This window comes from Pelodiscus sinensis, chromosome 6 (genome assembly GCF_052426305.1).
Source record: "Pelodiscus sinensis isolate ZL-2025 chromosome 6, ASM5242630v1, whole genome shotgun sequence".
Lineage (NCBI taxonomy): Eukaryota > Metazoa > Chordata > Testudines > Trionychidae > Pelodiscus > Pelodiscus sinensis.
The window spans coordinates 2,151,413-2,174,120 of record NC_143057.1 but is presented as its reverse complement, the minus strand read 5'-3'; the positions used below and the strand labels follow the sequence as shown (position 1 = coordinate 2,174,120).

General features: G+C 44.0%; 1 protein-coding gene across 2 annotated transcripts in view; it reads left to right on the top strand.

The window, feature by feature from the left end:
- Window positions 1-5,371: 5,371 nt before the first annotated feature.
- MELK (maternal embryonic leucine zipper kinase) overlaps window positions 5,372-22,708 on the top strand; it is a 41,716-nt gene continuing 24,379 nt past the window's right edge. For both annotated transcript variants that reach the window (XM_014573284.4, XM_006122369.5), the window contains exons 1-8: window positions 5,372-5,519; window positions 8,457-8,557; window positions 8,860-8,945; window positions 9,822-9,938; window positions 10,980-11,123; window positions 12,671-12,739; window positions 13,874-13,966; window positions 15,496-15,594. In XM_014573284.4, the coding sequence (XP_014428770.1) occupies window positions 8,494-8,557; window positions 8,860-8,945; window positions 9,822-9,938; window positions 10,980-11,123; window positions 12,671-12,739; window positions 13,874-13,966; window positions 15,496-15,594 (672 nt within the window). In that variant the 5' untranslated portion in view covers window positions 5,372-5,519; window positions 8,457-8,493. The remainder of the gene's footprint in view (window positions 5,520-8,456; window positions 8,558-8,859; window positions 8,946-9,821; window positions 9,939-10,979; window positions 11,124-12,670; window positions 12,740-13,873; window positions 13,967-15,495; window positions 15,595-22,708) is intronic.

The window sequence follows — 22,708 nt, the reverse complement described above, 5'->3', positions numbered from 1 at the left end:
CTCCCATGGCAGTGTGGACGCTCTCTTGCACAAGAAAACTCTGATGGCCATTTTAGCCATAGGGCTTTCTTGAGCAAGAAATCCCTGCCGAGCATCCACACTGCCCTCTTGCGCAAGATCTCCTGCACAAGAGGGCTTACACCTGATAAAAAAGAGCGTAACTCTTGAGCAAGGAGCCCTCTCTTACCATGCCGTACTGTAAATTTCCTTGCGCAAGAGCGGGTGGGCAGTGTGGACGCTCTGCAGATTCTTGCACAAGAACGGCTGTACTTGCGCAAGAAGCCGCAAGTGTAGTCATAGTTAGTTTGGTGAGATCTTTTTGAAGCTCTTCACAGTCTGCTTTGGTTTTAATTAACTTGAGAAGTTTGGTATCATATGCAAATTTTGCCACCTCACTGTTTACCCCTTTCTCTAGATCATTTATAAATAAGTTGAATAGGATGGGTCCCAGGACAGACCCTTGGAGGACCCCAGTAGTTACCTCTCTCCACTCGGAAAACTGACCATTTATTCCTACCCTTTGTTTCCTGTCTTTTAACCAGTTATCAATCCACGAAAGTACCTTCCCTCTTTGTCCCATAACTTACTTTGCTTAAGAGCCTTTGGTGAGGGACCTTGTCAAAGGCTTTCTGGAAATCTAAGTGCACTATATCCACTGGATCCCCCTTGTCCACATGTTTATTGACCCCCTCGAAGAACTCTAGCAGATTAGAGGCATGATTTCCCTTTACAGAAACCATGTTGACTTTCCCCCAAGAAATTATGTTCATATATATCTAACAATTTTATTCTTTACTGCCTTGACCTTTCTGCACTGCAGACATATTGCTTCGTGAACTCATACCTAATGTCTTATTCATTAGGCCTGAGGACTTCAAAGCCACCTAAAGGATCTGGGTGCCTAATACCCACTGGAATTACTGGGTATCCAATTCTACCATGTGGCTTTACAAATCTCAGCCTGCCTCTTTCAGCATCACTGGTTCACAAGTGCCCTCGTTGCAGTCAAAGCATTCTAGATTATTTTTCCCGGCTGTTTTAGGTTGTTTTTTCCCAAGTGCAAATTCATGCTGTCACTTTTTAGCCTATTTCTAAACAGACCCCTTTGTGTTATTTTCCTATCCTAATGAGTTTTGGAAATTCCTAATTTAACAGCATTTGCATATGTTATTAACAATATGATGCATATTCCCTCTCTGAGGTCATTAGCTAATTTATTAAATAAGATATAGCCTAACATCACTTCTTGCTGGGAACTGCCGGACATTTCCCACCAATTCAGTACTTCTCTGACTATCATTTCCCTTTGTTGGCAGTCTTTTAGCCAGCTTTCAGTCCACATAAAAATATTTCTAGCCATGCCAATTTGGATTATTTTTTCAGGTGAGATTCTGTGAAACAGAGTGTCAAATGGTTTACTAAACATCAAATTCATGACATTTATGGCATTCTTGTCCACTAATTTTGTAACTGTTCCTAAAAAGTTTTAATATAATAATAAATCAATCAAATTTGTGTAAGATAGCCCAGTCATCATAATCCTAATAGACCTATTCATTATGGAACCATTGCATTCTGCTCATAACGAAAACCACATTAATAGCAACTGTAATCTTCCTAATTAACAACATTTGGATTCTTTTTCCATGTTTAAACCCACTGTAATTAATTGCTACACAACAATTTAGGAACAATGTCAATGTTTCAGGTAAAATATTTACTGTGGGCTGTGCAAATTAAATATTTGCATGCATTTTATCATAAGTCTCCTCTTTTGAATGCCAAAAGAGCAACAATCAGTATCATTTGATGTTCTCAATGGCAGAAGTTCCTATAATATTTGTTTATATATTAGAGTTACTAGAAATCTCCTTGTTAAATCTCTGGAGTATGGTGAGAACATAAAAATGAATCTAAAAAAAGGTAGGACAAATGAGCAAGAATGATCAAATGAACTTGGAAAAATACGAGCTAATCAATTTCAGGAAAAATAACCCAGAGCAGACATCCCATGTAATGAGAAGGAGACAAATGACAAGCAATAACACTGAGAAAGATCTGACTAGGATAGTGAATAGCATATTAGGTGAGGGGCCAGATTTTCACGTTACACCATCTGAGGATCTGGCATCGGAGCTTGCATTGTGATAAAGTGTTAAAGAAAAGCATTTCCTATCCTAAGGCAAAGACATCTGCTCATAGAATCAAAGCAGTTTGTTTTTAATGTCCCACATGAGGAAATATGCACAATTTTCTTTGGGAAACAGCTGACAGGAAAGGTGCCTTTCTTTCAAGAAAAAGAGATTAAAAAGAATATCAACCCTTTTCCCCTTTTTGCATTGAGGAGTAATGATGGAGAAGCAGCTGTAGGCAGTAGTGGCAGCTGTGGGTGGCTCTTAGGCAGGATGGCTCGGGATATCATAGAACATTTGGATTCTCTTTTCATGCTATGTTGTAACTCATTGGTTGCAAATGTATTGTAGGTGGCTCCTTAGATTGCATGATGGTCAGAGAAAGAACATGTCTTCCTACAAATCTCTCAGGCCCAGATATCTAATGGTATTTAAGTGTCTAACTTCCATTGAAATCAATCAAGTTATGCTACTTTTGAAGCTATGGGTTTAAGTTGCCTAACATATGCTTTACTCCCACTGCCTGTCTCTAACTATTCTCAGGCTGCGACAGTCCTATGCACCCGTCTATCAGGCTCTGGCTTTTGGTAATAGCTCTACATTAACTTAGAGTCAGGAGGAGGCCTCAAAGTTCAACTTTCTAAGATAGGGATGTCACACCAGATCTAAAAGACCTGGACTTGGAACTAAGCCTAGGTCTTGTAGATGGCAGTAAACAACACCAGAACTAGACCAGTCATCAGACTTTGAAAACTTTATTTAAGAATATAATTTATTTAGTCATACTCGTTCCAAACAGTTTATATTTGGCTACCCGACAAGGATTAAAGTGTAAGAGAGAATTTTGGTATGCTTCAAATAGGAGTCAGGTGTTAGGTAAATCACAGGGTATATTGTTATAGTGAGGTCAATTATTGCTGCAATATTGCCTTTTAACATGTAAGTAGGGTTGCCAGGTGTCCGGTTTTTGCCTGGACTGTCCGTTATTCAGGTCCTCCGTCCGGTAAAAAAACAAACAAAAAAAAACAACAGAAAATACCCGACATGTGAAATGTCTGGTATTTCCTGTTTCCCGTGTATGGAAGGCTGGCGGGGACAATTTTCCCTTGCCGTATCTGGCAGGGGTGGGGGAGTGAGGAGCGCAGGGCCATTTAAAGGCACAGCGCCTTCCCCCCCCCAATAACTTTGGTCTCCTCCCCCCCTTTTTTTCCCCCTCAACAACTTTGGTCTCCCCTCCCCTTTTTGTTTTGCTTAACAGAATTTTTTCCCAGTGTTTTTTTCAGACTAGCAGGGAGCTAGATGGGCTGTGGAGCAGGGACCTCAGTAAGTAGGGACAGCATTCCAAGGAACAGCAACTGAAATCTAAGGTGGAAGAGACATCATAGGCTTGCCAGCAGCTTGTAGGATTTTAAATATGTTTGTATACCTTATGGTAGACACCTGGAAAATCGTGTTTGAACTACATAACAGATAAATATGACAGGAAAATCTAACTATACCTGCAAGCCCCAGCACCTTACAGCCACAAAGCTGATGCTGTTCAGATTATTAGTACAGGCTGAACCTCTCTGGTCCAGCATTGTCTGGTTCAGTAACATCCATGGTCCAGCATGTCTTATCACTTATCTTGGGTGTGGCCACTTATCATGGGTGTGGCCAAGATTCCTGCTGTCCTATAAAGTTTGTTTACAGCCACCAAGCCTGGCTCTCAGTGTTCTGTGCTGTTATTTAGCTCTAATTTACCCCTAAATGTCCTCTAACAGCTCAGGAAGCAGTGGAAGTGTTTGTAATGCTGCTATACAATATTGACCTCCTGTGAGCTGGCAAATTCTCTGGTTTGGCACCAGTCACGTCCTAAGGGTGCCAGACTAGGGAGGTGCCTGTGGTGCCTTGAAGCCCTGTTGCTTTAGGTGCTACACAAAAATGCAGTACAGGGACACTCCATGGCATAAAGAGACTGCAGTGTAAACTGCCAGGAAGACACGAGAGGGAAAAGATTATTCTCTCAGCTCCACAGATAGGGAAATTGAAGTGAAGAGAGGCTAATGGCTAGATTTCCTGAAGCCCTCAAAGCCCAGCAGCTTGTTACCAACACATTGGCTAGAAGGCAGCGAAGGATTAAGCACATTGCCAGATGTTCACTAGTGCCCTAATGTGATTAATTAATGTCCCTGGATGGCCTAGGGCACTGCCCTAGTAGTCAGGTGAGGTCTGTTCCATTCCCTCATCAACTGAACAGTTGTATAAAGCCAGTAAGTAACTTAGGACCAGATTTTCAAAAGTGCTCTTCTCCCACTGAAAACAGATATCACAGTCTTTCCAATTAAAACAAAAATAGGAGAGAGGGGTACAGACTTCCACAAAAATCACACAAAAGGTAGAAACAAAAGAAGAACTCCTATCTCCTGACTCCCAGTCAGGTATCGGCCAGAGTCAAGATTAACATGTCCACAAAATTTCACCCTGAAGGAAACTACATCAGAGCAGTAGAAAACACAATGGCTACGTCTAGACTGGCATGATTTTCCGCAAATGCTTTTAACGGAAAAGTTTTCCGTTAAAAGCATTTGTGGAACAGAGCGCCTAGATTGGCACGGACGCTTTTCCGCAGAAGCACTTTTCCCGGAAAAGCATCCGTGCCAATCTAGACGCGCTTTTCCGCAAAAAAGCCCTGATCGCCATTTTCGCGATCGGGGCTTTTTTGTGCAAAACAAATCTGAGCTGTCTACACTGGCCCTTTTGCGCAAAAGGACTTTTGCCCGGGAGCAGCATAGTATTTCCGCAAGCAGCACTGATTTCAGACAGTAGGAAGTCAGTGTTCTTGCCGAAATTCAAGTGGCCAGTGTAGACAGCTGGCAAGTTTTTCCTGCTTTTGTGGAAAAACTTGCCAGTCTAGACACAGCCCTTGATTGCTCCTAGAGCGGTTAGCACAGCGAGCCAGGATGCGTGAATCCCGACCAGGCTGGGGACAATGCTGGCCCCAGAGTAGGCGCCCCAGACCATCAGTTCCCTTTGGGAGTCCCCAGAGCCGGTGAGCAATGGCAATCCACGCTGGCTCCCGCGGATTCTGTGAAAGGGCTTCCAGCAGGCAGGGCAATGGGCCGCTCAGACAGTGCAGTGCAAAGAGGGCTAACCACAGGCCCCTTGGACAAACCCTGGCCAGGAAGTAGGGTTCCAGCCACTCTCAACATGGCGCCCACCAGCACCATTGACCTTCCTCCTTCCGGGCCGGCGCTTGAATCTGATTGGTCGGCTGGCGGCGCGGCCGGAAGAGGCTAGGTCGCCGGGGAAATTTAAACGTTGGAAGCGGCCGCTCGCGCTCGGGCGGGTGGTGGTGTCTTTACCTCAGAAGCTCCGCGTGCCGCGGGGACTCTTCCCGCCGGGCAGGTGAGCGCGGCCCACCCCGGGGCAGGGCGGCCGGGATGCGCTGGGGCCGGAGCGTCAGTCCGCGGGCCCCCCCGCCCCCCGAGACCTCCTCAGGCTCGGCTCCCGGCCCGACACCCGCGAGCTGCCTGAAGCACCCCGCACCCGTTAGCCCCGCCCCCCGCGGGCTGCGTGGGGCTCTCCCGCCTAGCCCCGCCCACCCAGGGGCTGCTTGGGTCCCCGCCCCTGCTCCTCCCCCCGCGGGCTGCCGGAAGCGCCCCCCCAGGCGGGTTGCGTGCCCCCCCGCGGGCTGCGTGGGGCTGCCCCGCCTCTGCCCGCCTAGCCCCGCCCCCCCGCGGGCTGCGTGGGGCTGCCCCGCCTCTGCCCGCCTAGCCCCGCCCCCCCGCGGGCTGCGTGGGGCTGCCCCGCCCCTGCCCGCCTAGCCCCCCCCCATTGGCTGACCCTGCTCCAATCCCTCCCCCCCACACACCTTCCAGCCAGGCCACGGCTGCCCCCGAGCCTTGGGCCCGGAGGGAGACTAGCGGAGGGATGTCGCTATGGTGGCTCAAGGCGTTAAACGGTTACAGCGGTGCCAGTTAACCACTGGGGGGTGGCAGGCCAGGCCTGTGGGCCAGAGTCCTGCCAGCCCTCTGGGGCCACCACAGTGTGGCTGTGTCTAGAACGCCACCTGGCCCAGGCATGGCCCCGCCTCGTGTGACTGGGTGTTTGGGCAGTGTCCAGTCACCTGGTAAGGTGAATGCTTATTGGGTAACTTTTCACAGCCCGGCTCAATTCTGTCTGACCCTTTAGGGCTGCTCTCCTCTAGAGAAATTCAAACCATTAACCAGTAGGCATCAGCTTATCTGTTACTGTTAACAATTACATACAGGCTCCTGACCCTGCTCCCACGGAGCCAGCTGCTGCCTCTGTATCCGAGCCCACAGCACGGGGTGGCAGCCAGTTACCCAGGAGACATTGGGGCCTGGCTTAGGAGCTGGCATAAGTGGGCTCTTGGCATGCACCAGTTCTTGGTCCTGCTGCACTGCAGGCTGTGTAGCATAACTTTATACTGCAAAGTCTGTGGTGGAACTGTTGTAATGGCTAAAAAAAGTTAATGGTTACACAATTACACTGTTAACTGGGTTTTTTAACATCCCTATTTTTCACAAGGGCTAGAAAGACTTGCATGCAAGCTGAGGCTCCTGTCATTGCAGGATTCTAGAGGCTGAAGCTCAAAGAAAAGCCACCAGCTAGCAAATAGATAGGGAGAAAATCCTAGAAGTTGGTAGCACTGTCAGGCAAGAGAGATTTTACCTGGAGTTAATTGTCAGTGAATTCACAGTAGCCATAGATTTATAAAGGCTAGTCTGGGTGCTGGCCAAATGTTTATTCTGGAGCTCAGGCTAAGGTCATGCACAGACACTGTGTGCTGGAACAAATGTGTGGTGTGACCAGATAAGCCTATGTAAATCTGAGAGCTAACTTGAATTACCTGGCAAGTCAAATAGTGATAGAAATGTAGCCGTGTTAGTCTCCTGTAGCTGAAACAAAATACAGGACTATGTAGCACTTTAAAGACTAACAAGATGGTTTATTAGATGATGAGCTTTCGTGGGCCAGACCCACTTCCTCAGATCAAATAGTGGAAGAAAATAGTCACAACCATATATACCAAAGAATACAATTAAAAAAATGAACACACATGAAAAGGACAAATTACGTTTTGTGACATGCATATGTGTACTCTGGTCAGATGTAGGCTATGGTGACCAGCCTGGCATAGCAACTGTTAAAATGTCCCTCGCCCCAATAGGGATGTTAAGTTGTGAGTAATTGACTAATTGAATAGTTGATGCATTTTGCCTCAACTATTTGATTAGTTGATAGGGCACCTTTGCTTTTGAAATGTGGCAAGAGCCCTAGGGCCGTTGCTACTCTTCAAAGGCAAAAGTGCTGCGTGGAGCCTGGGGTCAACTGAATTCTGCTGACCCCGGGCTCCATGCAGCACTGCTGCTTTGAAATGCTGCAGGGAGCCTCATGTCAGGCTCCTTGTAGCATTTCAAAGTGGCAGTAAGGCGTGGAGCCTGGGATCAGCAGGGGACTCTCCCACTGACCCCTGGCTCCATGTGGCGCTGCTGCTTTGAAATGCTGCAGAGAGCCCAGCACCAGGCTGCACACAGTGTTTCAAAGTGGTAGCACCATGTGGAGCCCAGAGTCTGGCCACAGCTGCCACATGGTGTTGCTGCTTTGAAGTATCCCCTGTTCTTCTTCCCCTCCCTGTTGGTGCCTCTTTCTGATATAGGCAGCAAGGAGGAGGGGGAAAAAGTGACTAGTCAGCTAGCCTGTCAACTGGTCCTTCACATCCCTACACTCCGACCAGACTACCCTGATAAGGAAGGGGAGATTGGTACTGTTACTGAAATACTGTTGCTGTTAACTCTGCAATTCAATTATGAAACCGGAGTGCTGACTTCTGCACTGGAAGGATAGGACTGAAATCTGAAGCTTTTCACTAGGCTACAGAGTAGTGCAGACATTCTAACTTATGGTAAAAAGTAAACACCAAGCAAATACTTTTATTTGGCAAAAATAGTTCAATAGTATTAATTGCAGTTTTGAAGGGGGAGGTCCAGTCAATGCCCTTAATGAGATGAAAGAGAATCTGAGCAGTTGAACACTTCAGTTTGTAAATGTGTTGAATGTCAGAAGTAATTCATTGTTTAAGTCCTGACATGTGAGCTGATGAAGTGTGGCTATAGTCTAGTGAATTTGCCATTAGATTCTAACTTCAACATATTCTAGGCATACAGAAACTTGCTATTGGAGCAAAATTTCAGTTTTACTGTGTGTTCAGGGAATCTTAAATTTCAGGGTTATATTTTGCCTTTATGTCGCTAACATAATAGTGTTTTTCACGTAGAGCTCTTAAAACAACTGATCCACTATGTTGTTCGCTTCCAGGATTTCAGAAGTACGATTAAACTTTGCCCATCTCAGAATGGGTGCAGATGACTATGAGGAAATTCTCAAGTACTATGAATTATATGAAACAGTTGGGACGGGTATGTTTCTCATCTATTACATTAAAATAGTGAAAAAGTATTCTTAATAATTGAGTTTCACATCCAAATCCAAAGCAGCTTGCTAATGTAGCAACTAATCTAGCGATCAGATTTCAGGTGCTTAGTTTGCTGAATAAAATCGAGGGTTTTTTTAAATCCAGAAATCCTCTTGACTACATTTAGATGTAAAAAGCTTTCTGTAAGCCATAAGATTTGCTTCTGTAGTGTGACTTTATTAAAGGATTATTGAGGAGAAAATTAATATTGATCTTGGATTCTTATTCCCTCTTCTCTAAATTCAGGTGGCTTTGCAAAGGTTAAGCTAGGTCGCCATCTCCTTACTGGTGAAAAAGTTGCAATAAAAATTATGGACAAACTGGCTTTGGGGGTAAGTTTGTTCTGTAGTGTCTAAGATGCTGCTAGAGGTTCAATTTTGTAATGGGAAACAGCTTCCACTTTTACTCCTGTGAAATGTTTTTTTAAATGTCTAGAACTGTTAGCCACTCTTCTACCGTCTTTCCTAGTACCAGAAGAACTTCATTAACATTTATTTACACTGACATTGACGGGACACTAATTTCACAGATTAAAATAATATAACATTTCTCCAGTTTAGGACCCCACTATAATTGCTTGACAACTTTTTCAGGGAGAAAGTCAAACTTTTTTCATAGAAATGTAATGCAGTTGTTACGATCGGGCATGTATGCCAAACTCTTAGGCTATGTCTACACTTGCGGTTTCTTGTGCGAGTAATATGCAAATGAGGCTAAGCGTGGAACATTGCTGAGCCTCATTTGCATACCTAATGAGCCACCATTTTTTTTCAGAAGAGGCTCTTGTGTAAGGAGGAGTGTCTACACTGCCCCTTCTTGCGCAAGAAAAACCTTCTTGCGCAATGCTGTTACACCTATTACTTTTCAGGAAGAACAGCATTGCACAAGAGGGTTTTTCTTGTGCAAGAAGGGGCAGTGTAGATGCTCCTTCTTGTGCAAGAGCCACTTCTGAAAAAAATGGTGGCTCATTAGGTATGCAAATGAGGCTCAGTGGTATTCCACACTTAGCCCCATTTGCATATTACTCGTGCAAGAAGCCGCAAGTGTAGACATAGCCTCTGAGTTCTGCCAAAGCTGATACTTGACTAACCTTAATTGTATACATGGGATCATATTGTCATTAGTTGCAGGAGTGCTGATAGGAGAACTGCGTAGGATGCTGGAATAGCCATACTTAGCAACTGTATAACTGGCTTTTTGTCTCTTAGGATGATTTACCTCGTGTTAAAGTAGAAATTGATGCAATGAAGAACCTGAGTCACCAACATATTTGCAGATTATACCATGTGATAGAGACGTCCAAGAAGATATTCATGGTTTTGGAGGTTAGATTTACAGTGCTATTCCAAAAGAATCTAATATATTACTTGTTTCAATCTTAATGTATGGAAGGGCTAAAACTTGCCTTTTAAGAGTCCTCAGCAGTCCCTCAGCACAGATCACCTTAGATGGCAGATATTGTGCAAGGGACATCAGTTTAAAAGATGTTATTTAGAAAAGTTGTATAGACTCTATAAAAGCTTCTCAACTAAATCAACATGTTTAGAAAAATTCAAATAGTCACTTGGTGTGTGTGTGTGTGTGTGTGTGTGTAGCCTAAAATTGTGGCTCTGCTTCAGAGGAAAATAGCCATAAAGTGAAATAGGAACCTAATTGGCAATCTAAGTTGACAGCATCCCTCCAGCCTATCCAGCTCCTATATACCTCCCACTGATCCGATAAGGAAATGCTGCTGCGTAATCCTAGTCCAGTTTGACTTAATCTTTCAACTGGCTCACCCTTTTCCATGGGCTCAATTCAGACTGTTGTCACTTTCAAGGCCCTACTTAATGTCACTTCTCCATGTATATCTGATCACCTCTTATTGCTCTCTTGTTTTGCCATTGTGGCCAAACTCTCAATTCTTTTATCAGCTTCTCACAAGAGTTTCTATTTTCATACTGCCCCCTATTTTGTCTTGTTAAATCATTTGAATTGCTCCTAGAAGTTCACTCCAGAGATGCTTGCAGTAAGTGAGTCAATATTCACAAAGTATTTACACTTTTTAAAGTATGACCAAGAAGTGCACATGCCTAAGTGCAGTTAATGCATAACTAAATTCTGCCACCTTTCTACTGCATGGTATGCACTTATTGTCGTCTCTAAAAGTCTGTCCTTTCAGACAGGGATCAGGTCTTCCTCTTTGTACAGCAAAATAGTATCCTGTTCCTGATTGGAGACCTTTGGGCACTACTGCATTAGAATTAAAATGACAATGTACTATGCGAGGCTGGCCAGGGCTGTCTCTTTTCAATGTCATACAAGTGTGAGGTTACTTAATGAACGGCAATTTTTGTCTGATACCATTGTTTCCTGTCTCCTTGTAGTATTGTCCTGGAGGAGAGCTGTTTGATTATATAATCTCCAAGGATCGCCTTTCAGAAGAGGAAGCTCGTATATTTTTCCGTCAGATTGTTTCAGCAATGGCTTATGTGCACAGTCAAGGATATGCCCACAGAGACCTCAAACCAGTAAGTTTGACTTGTTTATAAAAATTGGACTACTACTTCTAGTACTTGTTCAGTATCCTTTCTAGGGATGTCAGTAGTTTACAGGTTACAATTAATTGACAGCTTGGCTCTCCACAGGTGGGGGTAGGATGGGGGCTACTCCAGCCTCCAGCCTGTAATGCCGCTCACCCTGTTTGTCTGGTTAAATGGGATTTTACATCCTTAATCCTTTCAAATAGGATGGAAATCTCTTTGAGCTGTTAAACCTCTTCTCCAAATTAAGTTATTCCTTCCTTTACTTTCCTAGCTCTAAGGACTGAAGTCTTCCCTCCCCTTCCTATTCCATGTATTCAGCCTTCTTTATAGAATATATCTTTCCTAGTCCAGTTCTACTGTGGCATGCCTATTGACTGAGTTGTATGTGGGTCCCTCTGGGGCCTGTAAATAGTGTTTGAGAGGAATCACCAAAAATCAACATCAGGAGGGAGAGAGCTTACTTATGAATACCCAGACTTCAAGTTAGCTCCAGTTAGTCTCTTCCCTTTGCTCCACATGCCACTTTTAATAGCAAATCATGTCTTCGTTGCTCTTCCATGTCACTGTTTTCAACTCAGCAGCAGAAGTGGCATGTTCTGCTTCAGACCTCCTAAATGGTGACATAAGAGGTTGTGTTGGGGAAACATTTTACTGTCCTCATCCTAGGATTTATCAGGATACCCATTGCTTCTACATGCATTTGTTGTAGAAGCTTGTCTTGTATTTATGGACAGATTAGAACATTTTGAGGCTGAAATCCGTAGCAGAGGAACTCCAGTGCAGGACAGCTTACTGGACAATGTTAGGGATGTGAACGACTAGTCTAGTAACCAATAAGTCTAGGCTTATTGGTTAGTATAGTTGACTACTCATATTTCCTCCCCTTTGCTTCCTCCATATCAGAGGCAGCAAGGGGTTGGGATGGGAAGCAGGAGCTGGGTGAAAATGCATTAAAAGCAGGTTCACCCCCAGCACCAGCTCTGTGGTGCTGCCAGACCCCCCCACCCCCCTCATGCTGCTGCCTCTGAGGCAGCAGGGCAGGAGGAAGGAGCATGGGAGGGCTACTGTGAAGCAGTCTCTTCCCTCAGTGAGCCCAGGCTGCTGCCTATGGTAGGCCCAGGCTGTTCCAGCAGCCCCTGGTTTTTTAGACTGGCTCCCTCCTGGACTGGCTCCCTCCTGGCACCCTGCGCTGCTGCCTCTGATAGAGAGGCGGCAACACGGAGTGATGGGGACTCCCTGGGAGTGTGGCCACATTGCGCTGGCTGCCGGCCCCACCCCGAGGACTATAAAATAGTCAACTAACCACTAAGAATTCATGTGGTTAATTGACTGTTCAATTAACTGATAGCTAACATCCCTAGACAATGTATGGAATGCTTCACATTGCTATTAGCTTTTAGAGGAAATGGGCTTATGGCCTGGGAGAGGATGGTGGACAGTACTATTGATGGCTACAAGATGAGAAAAAACTAATCCTATGGTTGGGTTATCCTGTAAAGTACTCTTGTTAACACCACTCTCCTTTCCTTCAGGAGAACTTGCTAATTGATGCAGAACATAACTTGAAGCTTATTGACTTTGGTCTCTGTGCAAAGCCAAAGGTGAGTGTGCAAAAGTAAATGACACTAACTACAATGTAGTGCATCCAAATACTTAAGCTATTAAAAGGGTGTTTAATAGCACTCAAGACATTCACTGTAGGAGTATGGACATGCAGTGGGTATCCTTCTAGTTCCAGCTTGCCTTCTGAAGTACTTTGTGATCTTGAGGAGTTTCATCTATTTTTCTGTCCCACCCTTTTTTCTATTGTAAGTTCTTCAAAGCAGGGTCCAGCTGTTTGTGTAACACAGACAGAGGTCCCAACAGAGGTCAGGACTTTAAAATGCTATTATAATTCAAATAATTGACTGGATATGCTTTCCAAAACTAGATATGGTTTTGGGTGTTCGAAATGTATGGCTTTGTTTAGGGCAGCAGTTCTCCCCTGCAAGGTAAGCAAACCACTCTAGTCCAGTTCAGTTGTGTGGGGCTGGCTGGCCTGACTTCCAAATCTTATCTCAAAACTTCTCACATTTATAGCTGTGATGTTACCTTTAAATTTTTGTCCTTTAGTAATCTAATCAAGCAGTTTAGAATGAGACAGATGCTAATAGGAAGCAATCCAAGCATAGAGTTCAATGTAAAACCAAAGCAGATGGTTTGCTGTTGCCTAGAACACTGGTTCAGCTGACCTGCAAGACATTCATAAATTAAAACTGATTAAAACTCCAGATGAGGGCAGAACTGTTTTTAGGTGTTGAAATATCATTTCAGGCCAGTTGTCTAGACAAGCTGTACATTTGATAGGGCTGTGTTTTGATGTGTCAAGACTATAGATAGGTTTGGACTGGTTTCTCACTGTTGTGTGCCTTGTAAAGAAGGAGCTCCCCTGACAAATTCTGTGTAGGTGTAACCGACCCCATAAAGGAAACATTAATATCATTTTCTAAATAGAGATGAACAGTTGAGACACTGAATAAGTTACTTCCCTATGGTAATGCTGGAAATTGCATCAAGATTTGCAGCATGACAGGTGGGTTAGCTAGAGGATTTTTGCTTAGCACTGGTCTATAGGATCACATGACTTGCACCACAGCTGAGTGAAGCCCATAATTGTGTGCTACAGTATAGTTCAAACTAGATATTTAATTCCTTTCCAATTGAAGTCTAATGTCTGTTCAATTGTTCTTTTCTAGGGTGGCCTGGATTACCAGCTGAACACATGTTGTGGGAGCCCAGCTTATGCAGCGCCTGAGTTAATTCAGGGCAAAGCTTACATTGGCTCAGAGGTATTTAATGCAGTGTCCTTTTTGAAAAAGTGTCGTAAATATGCTGTGAACTTTATGTACATAAGCCCTAGCATAACTAGACTTAGCTTTAAATGCTCTCTTGTGTAACTACCCCGTCAGTCTTCTTGCAGGAGTTGTGCCTCCACTGGATAGTGGAGGATTCATGCTAAAGTAGCACATAACACAGCCTTTTTAGCACACATCTCACTATTTTTCTTGACTAGCTCTTCCTAGTGTCCTTAGCTGTGTCACTGTCCTGAAGAGCAATATCTGAATTCCTCCTATGCCGTGCCCTTTTGTGAGCTCATCCACTCCTGGAATTGCCTTTCTACACTTAACTCCCAAGCTCTCCTATTCCCTCTGTTTGGTCTAATCTTCTCATCTTGACATCTCTTCCGAGAATTTGTACTCTCACCTTGAAGAGAACACCACTGCTTGTTCCATGTTCCATCTTTTCCTGCTTCTCCCTGTCTGTCGTCTTTCCTCACATTATAGCTTCCCTCCCCACATACCTGCTGCAGAAATAAGATGATCAAAGCTGGGCTACATGGCTAATAACCTCTTTTCCTGGCACCCATCTTGTATCTAACCAATTTATCTTAAATATTTTCAAACTTCCTCAATTGTTGCTATGACACATCAGCCATACCCCAAAGTTTCTTCACTTTCATTCCACCTCTACATCAGTGTCAAACTCCTCCTTACTCCTGTGTGTCTCTGCACCAGTACCTTTACGTAAATTTTGCTAATCACTAGTTGTACCTGCTAGCTGGTCTTGGCTTCACCTCAGTTCAAACTTCTTTTGCATTTCAATGATTCTGCTTAGTATTTTCAGCCCAGTCAGACTGGGGAAATGCTTGCTTCTGGGTGTCTTCAGACTCTCACCTGTGCAGGGAGCCCCATGCAGCTCTGCTGTCAATACTGTCCTTTTGTTAAAACTGTGCCCTCATGATTTCCTGCAACTGTAATATAAAAATTGGGAAAGAAAAATCTAATTGAGATTGCAAAGAGAAACTTCAAACCAAATTTTGCCAAGCCTATTTGTACCCTGCTTGCACCAGCTGCCCTATACAGACTTAGAACATGGATGTGGCTGGGCTGGCAGCAACTGCAGTGACAAACAGCTCCCTGAGCTGCTCTTACCTAACTTTACCTGGTAATGTTAACTTGCAGTGATTGGTGTTTTTGTTGGCTCGTCTCATCTGCACCCCTAAATCGTTCAGTGTATCAGTGTAGCAATTTCTCTCCCTATTGAAATCAAACAAATCTGGCTGTGAGTGAAGATTTGGGGGAAGGACATGGCTTTCCTAGTGCTCTGACAAGTAGAGCTTACTCCAAAGTTGAGTTGGGGAAAGCTTAACTTGCACTTCTGAGTGTGCTCTTCTTTGGACAGAATCCTTTAGCTCCAATATACTTTGATAAATGAACATGTCATTGCTTCAGTGATGTGATCCCTGTTTTCAGTTCCCAGATGTGTCAAACTCTTTTCACTTCTACCTGACCCTTCATGGTGTTTGTTTGTTTTTTAGGCAGATATATGGAGCATGGGGGTTCTCTTGTATGCTCTCCTATGTGGCTTCCTCCCATTCGATGATGAGAATGTCATGGCTCTCTACAGGAAGATAATGGTATGTAGTGCTTTAGTAGATCCAAACAGTCAGCATAAATGAAGAGGCAGAGGCAGGTTGTTGTGTCTCGGCCTCTTGCTATCTGATTGAATGTATTACCATTGTCACGTATGTTTAACAGCGTCTTGGTGTTTGCGGGGATGTAAATGGGTAACAATTAACCAGTAAGTCTCACCCTTAATGGGTAAGGCTTACCAGTTCCGGTTAACGAGTAGAAGCTCGAGCAGCTCCCTGCGTGCCCCGGGCCCACAGGTCCCACTGCCGGCAGGGGCTGCTGGAGCAACCTCTGTCTGTTACCCTCCTTCACCCCTGCCCCCCAGGCCACAGGTTACACGTTGGCTTCCTGGGCACCAGGTCGGCAGCCCTTGCTAGCCCCACTCCCAGGGGGCTGGCTTTAGTGTAGCAGCGACGCCTCCCCAGGAGTGGGGCTGGCAGGGGCTACCAGCCCCACTCTCAGGGAAGCTTTCCTTGCCTACTATGGAGCCCAGATGAAGCCTCTCCAGTACCTAGGTTTGCTGCGGCAGCAAAAAAATTTTGTAGTAGTTACACGGCTACATTTTTAAACACTATTTTACATCCCTAATATTGACATTTCTTCTGTTGACAGAAGATACACTGATGCGAGAACTGATCCACAAGTAAACTTTCAAATTTAAAATAGATACATCAGTAGACAAGTAGCTCTAAAATACTTGGAGTGAGATAATCTAGGCTGTTATGTTTCTGGCTTTTTTCTTTTTAATCCTTTGTTTCAAATGACTCAATTTATTCAGCCACCTGGGGAAGAGGACCCTTGTAGAATAGGACTAATGGTTCATTTTGATAAATAGGATAGAATATAGCTTCTATAGCTGAAGAGAACTCTTTTAAAATACCTCCTGAAACAAAACTAAGTTTAGTTTGTAATAGGACAGAAATTCCCTTTGGCTTGGGGAGAAATTTTGGATTGAGTGATTGTGGAAATGGCCAAGTCTACAGTACAGTAATAGTGAAATAGGAGGGAGCAGCATTGCATCAAAGGTAGAAAAGAGGAAGTAGAAGATGGGGTAGGAGAAGCTGAGTGCGAATACCACAGACGGAGTGAAATTATTTCCCGAGGAGTTACCAGTGATTAGAATCATAATGTTAGAAGAGACTACAAGGGACATCTAGTCTAACCCTTTGTCAAGATGCAGGATTTTTATCTAAACCTTGAGATGACTATTCAGACTTGGTTTGAAAACCTCCAGGGAAGAAGCTTCCACAACCTCCCTAGGCAGTCTCTTCCATTGCCCTGCTCTGCTATAGCTTAAAACCTCTGCCTCTTGTCCTGCCCTCTGTGACAAGAGAGCAACTCTTCTCCAGCTTTTTATGGCAGGCACATTTCTTCAGCCTTTGCTTATATACTTTGCTTTCCATACTTTTGTTGCTTGCCTCTGGATCCTTTGCAGTTTCTCTACATTCTTCTTATACACTGGGGACCAAAATTAAACCTAGTATTCCAGGTGAGGCCTAACCAGCTCTGAGTAGAGAAATACTACTCCTTCACATAGCTTTTATGCTATGCTTCTATTTAATACAGCCTAAAACTGCAGTTTTTTTTGCAACAGCACCTCATTGCTGACTCATGTTATGATCCATCACAGCTCCCAGATCCTTCTCTCAGTGCTACTGTCACACCAGTTATTCCCATATTCTGTGTCCACTAACGTTTCTTTTTTAGGACTAACTTCTGTAGTGCGATTAGTAGTGATCAGTTGGCAAGAGTTTGTGGAGCAGAGCTCATTAAGTGAGAGCAGTAGCCAAATCTGCTTCCTGTGATTCATTGCTGCCTGGGGCACCGTTTCATTGTGCTACAGCATGAAAAATGATGCCATGAACATGACTTCCCCATGTCTCCTGTCTGCTCTTATGTATATATATTAATTTCAAGCCTCTTCTGACCACTGTGCTACCACAGACTGGCTGGTGCTCATGCCGATTGTAAGCAGCATTTGGGAAGAAGCATATTTGCCACCATCTTGCTGTTGGGCTGTCCTATTGCTCCTTATCTTGTACCTGGACTTTTCAAGTGCAAATGTGTATAAATCACCTTGAGTAGCAGAAATCACTACAGGATCCTCCCCCTTAAGTCAATACAGTAATTACTGGTGATCTATAGCATATGCAGCATAGTGCCACTTTGCTCCTCAAAATGGAGAGGGGTGAAAAGGAAACCACGAGCCAGTTAGACAACCTGGTAGAAACAGTTAAAGTGGCATAAATTGGGCAAATCAGGAAATGCTTCTAGTATGTTGTCTCCTTACATGCTGCTACTTAATTAAACCTGCTGTTTGGATGCAGGAATTTGGTTTAAAGCCATATCATAGATCCCTTTCTTTGTGGCTGTTGGAAGGAGAAGGCTTAGCTACCATGCAGTATAAGAAACCAGTTTGTGATGGAGTAGAGGTATGTAGCTGAATCCTCCTTTCTCACAGCTGTCATGGGCAAAGCTGGAAATTCCTTTCTTGGACTGGTAACTGGTTAAAAGACCAGAAACAAAGGGTAGGAATAATCAGCTATCAGAATGGAGAGGAAAATAGAGGTGTCAGTTAGGGGTCTGTACAGAACTAATACCATTCAACTTTCCTAAATTATCTGGAAAGAGGTAAGCAGTGAGGTGGCAAAAATTGCAGATCCTTGACTAAATCTTAGTCAGGAGGCTTCTGTTCTAGTGGGAGTGTGGGCCTACCCTAAGAAGGCTGAGGCCCTGAGGTCACTACACTGGCCATTGCAGAAGTCAGAGGTCACAAAGTAATGGAATCCATTACTTGCTCAACTTGCATGATGGACCCGGAGCCTTAATCATTATTAAACTGACATTTTAGTTGAGGGTGCTAATGCAGCTAATACTTGGTAAGGTGGGATTGGTAAATAAATGGTATTGCACCTAGAGCAGTGGTCTCCAACCTTTTTACACCCAAGATCACTTTTTAAACGACAGAACAAGCCAAGATCTACTGCCCCACCCCTTCCTTGAAACCCCACCCTCATTATTCTCCTCCTCCTCCATCGTTTGCTATCCCCAGCCCTTATAATGCTGCTTTTTTCCCTCAATTCTTCTGTAGGAAGAGGTTTTTCCAACATTTGGCTAGTCTAGAATGGACCAAATGGCAGAAAAACCCCTTCTTTTGGAAGCCCCCTTATTCCTCGTGGAAAGAGGAATATAGGGGTGACCAAAAGATCATGTTTGCTCTTCCACTAAAAGAAGCAGAAGAACAAACGCATCCCTGGATGCAGAAGAGTTCCTGGAATAGCTCCGGAATCCTGAAAAACTCCTGCAGTCTAGCCGTACCCTCCCTGGGTTGAGACAGGATGTGTAGGCTCTAAGATGGGAATGAGGGATTTGGGTGTGGGAAGGGGTGAGAGGTGCAAGCTCTGGGAGGAAATCTGGATGCAGGAGGAGGTGGATAAGGGGATGCTGCCTCGGGGAGCGGGTGGCAGGCCGGGCAGTGTTGGGGTCAGATGTAGGGTTAGGGTACTAAGCAAGCCACAGACTTCTGGATGTGAGGGTTCAGGAATTTGGGTTGGGGTGTATGAGGGCCTCAGGGCAGGGGTTCCAGTGTATGCTAGGCTCAGATGTAGGGTCTGGGGGAAAGGGGAGTGCAGGAGTGCTATGATGCTGTGACCAGATGTGGGACTTGGCCCCAATTGCGGATTTGTTGGCCAGGCTTCATTTTTAAATACAATATTATGTCAAACACAAAGCTTCAGCATTGTCTTTATTTATGAGAAGGGCGGGGAACCTGTTTTGAGACTGGGGTCACTGACCCACAGAAAAGTCAGTTGCATCCCACACAAGTGAGATGCAAAAAAATAACTCCTCCACCCCTCTCCCCCCCCCCACACACACCTCACTGTGTTCCCAACTGTGGTGGTAGGAGCAGAGGACATGGTACTGGGGAAGGGTGCTAGTGGGTGCTTTGGCAGGGGACAGGGTGCTAGTGGGAACAGAGTTCTGCGGCTGGGGGCAGGGGAGAGGGAACAGGGTGCTGGGAGGGGAGAGGACAGGGTTCTGCAGCAGGGGACAGTTCTGTGGGTGGGGACAGAGGAGTGGGGACAGTTCTGTGGCTGGGAAGAGAGCAGGGCAGTGGGGGCAGGGAGTCTCCTGCACCTGCCTCCTCCCAGGATTCCCTTCCTCCTCCCCCCCCTCCCGCCCCGAGGGAATCCAGCATGCGCCTCCTCAAGGCCCGACTCCCCCCTCCTGCGGCGCCTCACGATGGACCGGTTGGTGACCACAGACCTAGAGGCTCTGGTAAACAACTTAATGTACTTTCTCCAAAATATAGGTTGAACCTCTCTAGTCTGGCACTCTGGTCCAGCAACGTCCGTGATTCACCATGGTTTTTAGTTAGCTGGCTGTTCGCTTATCATGGGTGTAGCCAGGTTTCCCATGGTCCCATAATGTTTTACAGCCATCAGGCGTGGCTTTGTATTTGGTGCTGTTTAGCTCAAATTTATCCCTAAATATTTTGTAAGAGCCCAGTGAGCAGTGGAAGTGTTGGAAATGCTGCTAGACAATATTGACCTCCCATGGTTTGGCAAATTCTCTGGTTTGGCACCAGTTAGGTCCCAAAGGTGCTGGACTAGAAAAGTTACATTTCAGTTTAATAATTAGGGCTCTGTTTCTGCTCTGGATTAATATACTTTCCGTGTGAAGGCCCAAAGTGGTTATGAATTCTTTAGTTGAGCAAAATTATAGATGGCTAAGCTATAACCAAGACAAAGGGCTTAACATGAGTCTGGATGAATCTTGCATAGTACTTTCATCATTGTGCAATATGCTCTGGAGCTAGAATTGACTGATCTGAATTCACAGAACGCTGGCTACCCAAACTTGTCTAAATTGCACTCAGATGAACATGCTTTAAGAACTTGTTTGAGGACAAGAAACAAGATACAACCTTCCTAATTAAGATTATCTACCAATGTAGGCTTGTTTCTACCACTTTGAATTCCAGTTTCAATTTCTGATTTATTTACAAGTTGGAAAATTGATTCAAATTAGGACTTTTATGCATTATTGTGGGATTTAATTTCACACATTATAGATTTTGAAATTTACTGTAATCTCAGCTCAAACTATTGTTCCGCGTCACAGTATAGTACAGTCTGCTGGTGAATCTAATTAGGGTGTCATATCACTCCTGTGCAGCATATTTCTTTGCCTAGAATACTCTACAGTTCCTCACTTGGGAATAACACTTGACTAAATGCTTCCTGCTTTGATTGAAAATCAAATAAAAAATTGACAGCTCCCCATTAAGCAGCTAACTTTCTTCTGATTATATTGTGCATTTGTTGGCTATCTTTACAAAAATGCTTAGCTGTCATTTCTAGCATGACTACTAATAAATTGAGTGTTAATCTTATTTAATTCATCTGTGTTCCTATGCCAGAGCTATATTTCAGAACCGAACCTCAATATATTAAAGCAGTCCTTAAAATATATAAAAAAACTAGATGTTCACCTTGGATTACTTCTAGAGTTAAATTAGAAATATTAATATTTGATAGCTGTTGAAGTAAATGCCTTAGTCTTGATTAAAAACAAAGCAACTAGAATTTAGATTTCTATTATGAAACCAATGGAGTTAAAGAAATGTATGTGCATTACTCAGACTTGACTAATTGAAACAGGTGTCTGCAGAAATGAAACTCTCTCAGTACTTAGTGCATTTCATTCCATCTTGGTAGTTAAATCATATTTCACCTTGATTCTTCATTGACTACTTTTTGCTTTCATTTTAGTATACATGAGACTTGTAGCAATTTCAGTTTGAAATTTTTTTCATAGCCATTGCTCCCTTTCCTCAAATTTGGAAGCAGTTAGTGTTGATCTACTAGTCATACACGCTACATGAACAATGAATTCTTGGGATAAAAAAAGCCCTGAATGTTCTAGGTTTTTTAAATTCTAAGGCTCCTGACCAGCATTAAATACAAATCAATGGAAAGCAAATGCAAGGCTGCTTCCCTTTTGGCAACATGACCATTCGTACTATTAAAGCACAGAATGTTAGATCACTTAATTTTAATACTTTGTCTAGCAGTTCACTTACACCTTTCGTACTGCTTTTAAAGTACAATTCACAGTAGCACCCAAAGCCTAATAAGTGCCATCTACTAAACTTGAGAAGGAAAAATCAAATGTACAATTATAAAATGGGGAAGAACTGACTAAACAGTAATACTGCTAAGAAGTTTCAGTGAATCCGTTACTGAGTCACTGAAACTTCTTGAGTAAACCAAAAGATGCAGTTACAGGAAAAAGCTAATATTCTGGGGGTGTATTAACAGGAATGTAGACTGTTGGGCATTGGTGAGGCCTCAGCTGAGGTGTCCAATTCTGGATGCCACTTTTTAAGGTAAGATGATGGACAAATTGGATCATCCAGAGGACAGCAGCAAGAATGGTAGAACAGGTTTCATAAACCTTTTGAGAAAAGGCACGTTGAGTTCTGAAAAGAGACTACAGGGGAACCTGATAACATGAAAACTTGCATTAAGGGCTGTTAAAATGTGGATTGTGATCAATTGTGTCTTGTCTACAGAGGACAAGTAAAATGGGCTTAATCTGCAGCAAAGAAGATTTAAATTGACACAAAGTTCTAAGTGTCAGGATAGGTTAGATCTGGAACAGGAGTGCAAGGGAGGCTTTTGAATCTATTTTTTGAAGTTCTTAAGATGAGGTTGCAGAAATTCCTTTAAGGAATGGTTTAGATTTACAGCCAGTCCCCGAGTTGCAATCAGTCGATTTACGCCCGTTTGCAGTTACAACCAAAAATGTAGTAAATGGCGGACCCCGAGTTAACGCAATCCGTGCTTACGAACAGCACGGTCGTGTGTAACTCAATGGGGTCCAACTTACAAACAAACTGAGTTACGACCAATTGTTTGGTCCATAACCAGTTTGTAAGTTGGAGACAGGCTGTACTTGGTCCAGACTCATTGCAAGGAATTAGAGTTGATATCTCCAGGACCTTTCTGGGCCTACATTTCTGATTCTCTTCTTGGTGTCTGTCCTTTGAGAACCACAGTTCCTTTTCCTAGTAATTGCCTAGTGCTTAAGAGGCTGAATGCCATAATTGGTGTA